Raw genomic sequence first — 10,062 nt, 5'->3', positions numbered from 1 at the left:
CACCTTTTGAATTTTCCCTCCTTTTTGCCATTTTTCAAATGTCGTGTAATCGGATTAGATTCTCGACGACAAATGAAATGGCCACGGAGAGCTTTAGTGAAGTATACTTCATTTTAAATCATTAAACTCACTAATTTCGTGGTCAGCTTGACCAATTAATATATTACAATTAATCAAGGTTTTTAGTTGAGATAAAAAAGTCAATGGCACGAGCGGGATTCGAACCCACAATCTTCGGCTTGATACGCCGCTACTCTACCACTTGAGCTATCGTGACCTCAATCCACTCGGACATCAACTTCCCATCTCAACCGCAAGAAGATCATGGGTTCGAATCCCACTCGTGCCATTGACTTTTTTATCTCAACTAAAAACCTTGATTAATTGTAGTAATGATTTAAATAGATTTATAATTTTTATGTAATGCCAGGAGGTGAAGTCATGATAACACTAGTGGTTAGTCATGGGTTCAAGTCCTGCTCATGACACTACTTTTTCATTTCAACCACACTTCACATAAAAATTATACATCAATTTAAATATTTCATAATAAATTAAAGATCCAGCCTACTTATGCAAAATCACCAAATATATGTTAAAACAAAGCCATATAAGAATAGTTCTTTGAGTAAATTTACCTTGGAATGTAGANCAAATTTACACCTGCATATACATACACAGACATGTGTACACAGTTGAGGTGTCACTTCTCACAATTTGTAATTTACAATAAGTTACCAGCAGGCCTCGAAAATCACCCACTCTGGGTGTGAGCAGTCCAGGGTCAGACCTCTGTCTTATTTGTCTGACTGCCAAGTTTGGGCACCAGGGGCTTTCAACAGCTAGGTCATTTCAGCCTCCAAAAATTCCGAAACCAAACCCCTTCACACTCTCACTTACTCTTAAATATATTCTTTATCTACTATTCACTCAGGGTGGTGGAGTACTTGATATTCCTCCATCACCGTCTACATATATTATGTAACTAAACTAAGTGTGAGTCTATGAGGTACGTAATATTCTACCTTTGGCCCTATTACACTACATATTCACTCTTAAAATACGCTAAAAAGAAACCAGATGAAAAAGTGTATAACAGTAAACAGCCTTGAATGGGGACCCAAAGAATCGCTGCTGTACTCAAGCACAATTGTCATATCGTTTGGCATTACTACACACTCCCTATATGTAGCCAAAGAATTGCACCCTTCAATCAGGCAGGACACAATGAACAACCTTTTTCCATGCTGAACTAATAATTAATTAAAATACTAAAACAAAATAATATAATTACCGGCAACATGGCATTGAATAAATGTGTTATTAAATTTGCTCCATTTAATACGGCCTCTTCAGCAACAACATAACTAGCCATGGAATGTCCTAAAAAGAATTTAAATCAGTTTATAACTGCTGAAATGATTATTCTAACTGGCTGTGATATTTAACAAAATGATTCATTTGAATTCATGAAAGAATGGGCGTATTATTCAATAATGGTAGTGCTTGTGACACTAATTTTTCAACTCAATCATACTTTACATAAAAATAAATATCAATTACAAATGGTAAATTTAAAAACAACAGTAATAAATATCTCACCTACTGAAACAACAATTCCTTGAGATGATAATGCATTTACGACTTTCAATGCGTTCTTCTTTTCTGGGGCTAATGTAACTATCATAATGTTGTTCAAATCACCATATATTTGTTGAACAGTTGAAATTTCCTAAAATAATAAAGTATTCAACAATAAATTAAAACAATAGTTATACATTTTGAGGTTGTTTATAACTAAAATGATTATGAACGTAACAAAAATTGTATTAATTTTTAGCAGTATGGTCATTCCTGGTTTTTGAGATATGTGTATTATCCATTTATATTTTAGCATTCGACTATCTAAGTAGGCAAATGATCTCAATTTCAAAAATTTTTTTAATAATTATAAAATGTAATAAACATATCATTACAGATATACAAATTAAAATGTAAGAAATATAAAACAAATACTACAAAACAAATAAAATCTTATTCTTTGTCATATTTAGGTGACAAGGATCTTGATTGGTGTCATGGTTGCTGAAATGACGAAAAAAAAAAGTGAACGCCAGACAAACAAAAACAATCGGGCAAAGTGTAAAGTTTTGTTTTTCTTTTTTGCATATTAGCCAAAAGACATGTATATATTATATGCATATGCATAGGGGAAAAGAAACATGAAAAAAAGAACCAGGAGCGATGGTGGGAATCAAATCCATGACCACAGGGTCTACAAGCTGATAATCTATCACGCTAACCACTCAGATACCACAGACCCCCCCCCCCTTTTACATGTTACAAACCAAACAAATGCCTGCATTGATACTACAGTAACTTCCGCTGAAGAATATCGTTAATTTCACAATTAGCTGACCTCAACTGAACTAATAATCTTATTTTCCTAATAGATAAACTAAAAAATAAATAGTGTTCAGCGCAAGTAGGTCAGATATCTTTCTGAACCGAGGGTTAAATCACGAGTTGAGGCATTTATCAATGTCCTTTAAATATACATTATTCTTCCACCTATCAACTATATGTCTTTCCTATTTAAAAGGTATTCTGAATTTGTATGATAAGAGATGGATTTACACCCTAAAAGAGTTAAGGTCATCAAACCAATTACCAATGATGGACCAGCAAGAATTTGTGTTATTTAGAAAATATTCAAACGAGGAGAAAAGTCTTTGTTTCATTTTAATATTTTTCCCCTCCAGTCAGGGAGTGCAAACCCCGCTTCCTAGTATCCTTTTCTACCATACCATACCATACCTCCAGTCAAAGGTCCTTTTGAGAAGTTGGGTGCTTGGTGGATTTAAACCAACTTCAGTTCTAATGTAGAGGTCTGGAGTGTTGAAAGGAATGTGATGCAATAGTTTAACGAAGCCTACATGAAGTTTCTCCATTTCTTCCATATAACTCAATGCCCATAGCTTATCACCGTAGAAAGCAGAGGCTGATAAAATGGAATCAAAGAGCTTAACTTTCATTTCCAGTGACTTACCTTGGATAAGAATTTACTTGGTTTGCCTAAAGCTTTCTTGCCTTTGATGAGAAGATTTTTCATGGTTAGACAGCTAAACAGAATACCAAGATATTTATATGGATTTGTGTTACTTAATGATGTTCTCTTCGGATCACAGTGATCACAAATATATAAATATTTACAAATTTTCTACATATTTTTTTTTTATACATTGACTTTTAGGTTGCTTATGGAGAAGTATTAAGTCAGCACACTGAGCATGCACTGCGCTTCAATAAATTAATCGGCAAATAAAATTATGCGGCCTGCAAACAGAAGATGTTTGTAGCATTGTCCAACTTGACCCCTATGACATTGTGAGATTTCAAAAAAGAAACGACATAAGATAAAAATAGAAAAAACAGCAGGGGAGACAATGATTCACCTTGCAACACGTCCTTCGTTGTAGGTACATCCTCATCAATTATTTTGTTATTTATTTTCAGTCTAAAATTCACTGAACAGTCCAAGGATTTGACCTACCAGATTATTTTGCCATTAAAGCCAAGATTATGGAGCTTAGGCCAGATAAGTTTGTGTTGGGGTGTATCAAATGCCTTCTTGAAGTCGACAAAGATAGCAAATAAATATTGCTTTTTTTTCTTTTTCTTTTTTTTTTAAGAAATGGCATAACCAATTTGTGTAAAATGGAGGTAAAAAGTATAAAAAAACGATCTGGGACAACAATCCGCCAACAAACATTCATCAAACTGTAAACCATACAACCAAACTTTAAAAAAAACAATGTTATTTGATCCAATCAAATGTCAAATCAAATGTATATAAAAAAAAGGATGATGGTTTTACCTTACATTTTCAAATTCACAAATATCAGCCTCAGAGTGCGCCCCTTTCTTTTCGGCGCTTATAAAAGGTCCTTCAACATGTGCTCCCAAAATTTCAGCACCCCATATGCCACCTTTTCGCCGCTTCAAAAGAGGCAATATCTGAAGAATAAAAAATTCAGTATTAGCACAGTACATAGACCTATTTAAACCTACTGCTACAGAATGATCTATTTTTTGCATTATAATTGTCAAAAAAATAGTAATTTAGTCTTTTCTTGGCCATCCTAGTTTGCTTATCCTCGCTGTGTTAGTCTAGATGTGTTTCGCCATTCCCCTGAAGATACAAGAAGATGAACATCTGACAAAATTTACACAGCTAGTATAGGCAAACAAAAATGGTCAGTAACAACCAAATTACAGGTTCATCACATCGCAGACTACACAGAAAAATCTCACCATTTTCTTCTTTGTTCAATTACTTTAGATAAATAAATGGTTGTTTTTGTAAGTGTGAAAGTTTAAAGTAAACCAACCGTAATCAAACAAAAATTAGAAAAAATGTAGACGATTTTTTTCTGTCAATTGGACACATTTATTAATATTGGCTGACAGTAAGGTGGCGACTAATGTAGAATTCAAAATTTGTTTTTTCTTTACATCTCAAAAGGCATTAAATGCAACAAATACATAAAATATAAAACAAAAAAATCGTTCTTGACTTTTTAAAAGCATTTGTTCTGTCATAATAAAATGGGCTGCCTAGTTGACTTACTCGAATCCTTTTCCTATCCATGAGAAAATATTCTTTCACAACTACATGAATTTTGGGCATGACTTGACCTTTTTCACAGTAGATCCACAAGTATTATGTAAAATTGACCTTTTTTATTGTTTCAAATACCTTATAACACCCCAAACTATGTTCTTAACCTAAAGACCTCATACAATTGGAATTTTGAAAAAATTACTAATTACAATAACATGTATTGTAAAAAGTGGAATGAAATATAACTTTCTTTGGGAATCCCATTAGATTTTGATACTCCCAATTTAATACCCAGTTGAATATGTTATTTAGTTGTTATATAATATCTTTAGAACGTAAAATATATAGTATGCATGGATTATGGATGAGAGAGATATCTCACTGGCACTCTCAACACGACACACAAGATTGATACATCTACACAGAAAACAATCACTTTGAGCCCTGAAGATGATCTCAATAAAGATCGAAATGTTGGCATGATAAAAAAAAATGGTTTTCTAAAACCGACGTCACACCAGACCGCATCTCACAATTTCCAAATAATCATTAACTAACAGTCACTAAACACCACACATTTTTCCTTATGTTTTATATGGACCCGTTCTGAGATCAAGAAGTCTATGTTTGATCTTGTGCATTACCAATGAGAGGTTCTGGGTTTGTAGTAGGTCTTGCAGAACTTCTTCTGGCCAGTTTATTGGCAAAATTTCTTTGTATGCTGGCACCCAAGAAATCGTCACATTGTTATGTCTCAGGGTTTGGAGATGCATTCATGGACTAGCATGGAATGTCTGATCACATGGGAAATTCTTTATCAGTGTAACGCTAGTAATATCTTTATGATCCAAACAATGAAAACATATATTTCAGCTTGAAAGACCGAGGTGTACTTTGATTTTAATTGCTTATATTTTGGGCTTGCACAGAATAATACCTTACCCGGTTCCTTCACTGTTCTAAATCTATCTGTACATGTTTCTTCTAATTTTTGCCCCCCCCCCCTTTGCAATATATTAAAATGTGTAGTGATTAGTGACCGTTAGTCGATGATTATTCGTAAATCGTGAGATGCTGTCTGGTGTGACGTAGGTTTCAGAAAAACGTTTTCTTTATCGTGCCAACGTTTCGATCTTTATTGAGATCCTCTTCAGGGCTTAAAGTGTTTGTTTTCTGTGTAATTGTGCCATTCTTGTGTGTCGTGTTGAGAGTTCACGATAATCAATAAAGGTCGAAACGTTGGCACGATAAAGAAAATGTTTTTCTGAAACCTACGTCACACCAGACCGCATCTCATGATTTACGAATAATCAATATATTAAAACTTTTCCTTTTGTCTTTTTTGGATTCATTCTGAGATGGAGGATTCTTTGTTTGTTGTTATTATACCAAGAATAGGTTCAGAGCTTATACGTATTCTTGCAAATCCTCCTCTGGCCAGGATATCTGCCTTTTCATTACCCAAAATTCCCCTATGTTCTAGTACCAAAGGTATCATCTGGTTGTTGTGTTTCCCCAGGTTTTGGATGCATTCACTGACTAATTTGGTTGTAACCTCTTTTAAGATCTTCTAAGGCACAAGCATTGATGCATGTAGAGCAGAATTGCTGAATCTTAACAATAAGCCATATGATAAATACCTTCAGCAAATGTTTTCCATGTGTAATCGTAAAGAACCAGAAAACAGAAAACATTTCTTAGCAGTACGCCGTTATTTTAGAGAATTTAGGGCTATGTACCTTTAAAACAAACAAAAACAAAAAAAAAGACAGTCCGTGTTAATACATGATAAAAAGAAGTGACAGCATCAGTGTGCCTAATTGACAGAGAACTTCTCATCAAGAGCATTGTCAAGAGGTGGTGATCCTCAAAGGATCTAGTAGAAGATGGGATCGTCCTCACCTGATTAAGAACAGGCCATTCAAGGTTGACACAAGTACATTTTTGGGCCAAAGCCTTCATATGTGTTTGGTATGTAGAAAAAGGTTGCTCGAAGTGTTCCCCTTATCCTTGGCTCTATATAGAGGAATGCCACCCGATGTGAGAATTGTGCTTGAACATGGCAGCAAGTATCTGGGTCCCTGTTCCAATTCTTGGAGGAAACAGAATACTTTCTGGGGAGTTTTGAATCCCCTGGTATATATTAGGAGTGAATGTATTTATTAGCGAGAATGTGTAGTGTGAGAGGATCAATGGCAGCGTATTGAGTACGCCATCAACACTCATTTAGGTTAGTCATATAATATGTGTAAAGGGTGATGGAAGAATATAGAGTACTCTTAACTGAGTGAATGGTATGTAAATAAGAACAATGTTAAGAATGTGTTTAGGAGTGAGTGAAAGTGTGAATGGATTTGGAACTGCATGCATTGGGTGCTGAATTGATCTAGCTCTTGACAGCACCCGGAAACCAACCTCGGTGGTGGATAAGACCAAAGTCTGACCCCACCTGAAACACATGAGATTCTCGAGCCCTGCCATTAATTCATTGTAAATTACACAAAAGATGGAATTGCTGGCGGGCTGTGAAAAGTGATAGTTTCAAATATGTACATACTTGTATAAATCATCATTATCTTTGTTTTTGTTAATTATTTTCAATAACTTTTTGTGCATAAACAATATACTTATAGCAGAGCGAAGAAGTAATTAATCAAAAATAACACGATACTTGTACTGAGGTATGACTGAATTAATTATTTCTAAGATAACTCAAGTACATTCACTTTTGTAAACAGGACAAAATAATAAACGAATGAACAAATCAATTAATTAAGTGCTCGAAAATAGTATAGATGCAATATTTAACAATCACACATACATACACATATACATATATGGTGTATGTATGGATATACCCATGAATGTTGTATATACCCATATATTTTTATATACACATTTACATAAACATATAGACACACATACATACATATGCACACATATAAATGTAATATGAAAGTGATAAGATCTGTAGTTTATTTTTAGATCACTGTCTTTTTTTAAGTGTCTTTCGTTACTTGGTGGTAGAAGATTAGTTGATATATGCTGGACATGTGTAGCTTGCCTTAACAACAGGATCAACATCCGGTATTTCCAACTCATTGTGCAGAGTAGAATTCCTGACAAACCACTGGGCTCCTGTTGCTAGCTGTAAAAATCTGTTTTGGTTGGTCTGCACTCTTTTTATATGGCTGTTTGCTGCCAAGCCCCATATTCCATAGCTGAATTGCCATACCGGCCGGATTAGAGCCAAGTAAAATGGCCTCTTAAGATATAGTAGCATTGGTGAAGTTATGGGTTTTAAGCGTAAAATTCAGGTCTGGCGTGTTTCATTATGTCATTGATATGTCCGTGCCGAGTGAGTGTACTGTCCAGAGTAAGACCTAGATAGGAGAGAGACTCCATGTTAGGGACTATTTTACCGTTTAGGGTTACCATTCGCTGGTGTACATCTCTTAAGTATGTGAAGGTGACCACTTTCAACTTCTCAGCATTCATGATTTTATTCTCCACTATTTAAACCACTAGAAGATTTGTATGGTGAAGTTTTGCAAGGGGGGGACAGCTGGTGAGTTTCTTTGGCCAATGCTTAGGAATGCAACATCATCTGCAAGTTGGGTTGTAAGTAAACTATCCAATTTAGGGAGGTTCGATGAGTACATGATACAGAAAGGGGCCTAGTATGCCTCCTTGTGGAACTCCTTCTTTTAAATCATGGTTTTTAGAGTAAGCAGTACTACTTTTCACATTGAATGTTCTTCTTTCTAAATAAGATTTTACAACTCTGAGTATGTGTCCGGAAGCAACAGCTTCATCTTCTACTTATGACTGTCATACCATACCCTATCAAAGGTCTTTTCTGTGTCTAGAAAGATTTGTTTATTCTCAAAATCATCAAGAGTACTAACAGTGATACGGTGCAATTGCTGTGGGTAAGAATGCTGAGGTCTGAAGCCAAGTATCTTACAGTTTGTGAACAAAAGGGTTACATCGAGTTACCACACCTCATTGACTGGAAGTGTGGGAGAGTTGGTGTACTTAAGAATGAGTGTTAGTGTGATTATATTAAAAACTGTATTTGTAGGGGATGAAAGTGTCCTAGCTGACTAGGTCCAGAGTGTAACTTTGGAGGATAGGTCGGACAAGACAGTCTCACACCACACAAGAGCAGGTCATTCTCACAGCATGCCACTTTTCAAGTTTAAACGACCCCTCGCTTCGAATTACACTTATCTTAACACTAAACAACTTTATAACAAAACCTCACCCTTTGATAGACATGTGCCTTGGAAGTGACAATTGTCGGGCAAAACGAAGTGACACCATGAGCTAGAATCCCTTTGGCCACTTTGTCCAATCCAGAGGGATCTTTCAATAAGTCATGAGAAAAATCCACACCGAAACCACCTAATAAAAATCATTGAAATATCAGAATTTTCAAAGGTGAGGAGGGTCTGTGTGATGGCAATTTTATTTTTTTATTCGGCTCCCTGTGATTTAAGAGATTATAAGAATCATATTCATCTACGTCAACCATCTTGACATCTTTGAAATGTACCTACGTGCAACGAATAAGGGGTTTGTCAGGTGTTTTATTTAATTTAATTAATTTATTTGTTTAATTTTGCAGCGAAAGTTGTTTTGATCTTTACCGTTTATTTGTAAGTCGATAAATCCCGGTGAGACGAGAGCGCCTTCCAGGTCGACGACCCGGTCGTAATGTTTCTTTTCCACATAGAAAAGTTTCAGAGGATCTATGACCTTGCCGTCGCGGACCCAAAGGTCTTCCCAAAAGATCTTGTGGTCTCGCAAAATTCTGCAGTTGGTGAATTTCGTGATTATGCCCATTGCAGCCATCCGAGCCTGTCAAAGAGGAGAAATGGTCAATGACACAAAACCACTTTCCCTTATCTTATCAGGGTGAAATTATTATCGGGACAACGGTACAAGCAAAATCGACCCAGTTTGCAAATTGTCGGACAACGCCTCTAGTGGAAACAAGTACTGATAGGCGTGGCGGCCTATTCGATTTGCAAAACGTTCTAATTCATCAAGAAACTTCAACAATTATAATACAACATCAAAGCTTATATTTGAAGCTAGCTTGATTATCCTGGTTCTAAAGTGTAGCTCGAAGTATATGGATGGTCTCTTTCTAACCATACTGCAGTATCACGTCCTTTATCAACCATTCAATTTCCACACACCACCATGCTCTATACAAACTATCCGTATTCCAGACACCATCTTGCTCTATTAACGCAATTTAAACCTCATCAATTCCACTACAACAATGTTTACGCTTGGAGCTAGGATATCCTGGTTACAAAGTGTTGCTGGCTGTATATGGATGGACTCTTTTTAACCATACTGCTGTATCATGTTCTTTAACAACTACACCACAAACCACCTGCGCTATTGAGGCAATTTAAACCTGA

At 35.7% G+C, this 10,062-nt stretch overlaps 1 protein-coding gene across 2 annotated transcripts in view; it reads right to left on the bottom strand.

Moving 5' to 3' along the window:
- The window catches only part of LOC106668877 (N-acetylglucosamine-6-phosphate deacetylase), a 16,443-nt gene extending 6,877 nt beyond the window's left edge, over positions 1-9,566 (bottom strand). Inside the window, exons 1-5 of one of the 2 annotated variants that reach the window (XM_024225450.1) lie at positions 9,277-9,565; positions 8,892-9,031; positions 3,883-4,017; positions 1,603-1,732; positions 1,295-1,383 (exon numbers count right to left, since the gene is read on the bottom strand). In XM_024225450.1, the coding sequence (XP_024081218.1) occupies positions 1,295-1,383; positions 1,603-1,732; positions 3,883-4,017; positions 8,892-9,031; positions 9,277-9,481 (699 nt within the window). In that variant the 5' untranslated portion in view covers positions 9,482-9,565. Of the gene's footprint in view, positions 1-1,294; positions 1,384-1,602; positions 1,733-3,882; positions 4,018-8,891; positions 9,032-9,276 lie in introns of both variants that reach the window. The other variant, XM_024225451.1, reaches the window with a different exon arrangement.
- Between the last annotated feature and the right edge of the window lie 496 nt (positions 9,567-10,062).

Source organism: Cimex lectularius, unplaced genomic scaffold, assembly GCF_000648675.2.
Source record: "Cimex lectularius strain Harlan isolate CLEC.00 unplaced genomic scaffold, Clec_2.1 scaffold29, whole genome shotgun sequence".
Classification (NCBI taxonomy): domain Eukaryota; kingdom Metazoa; phylum Arthropoda; class Insecta; order Hemiptera; family Cimicidae; genus Cimex; species Cimex lectularius.
Note: the sequence above shows the minus strand (reverse complement) of the source record. Positions and strands in the feature narration are given on the sequence as shown.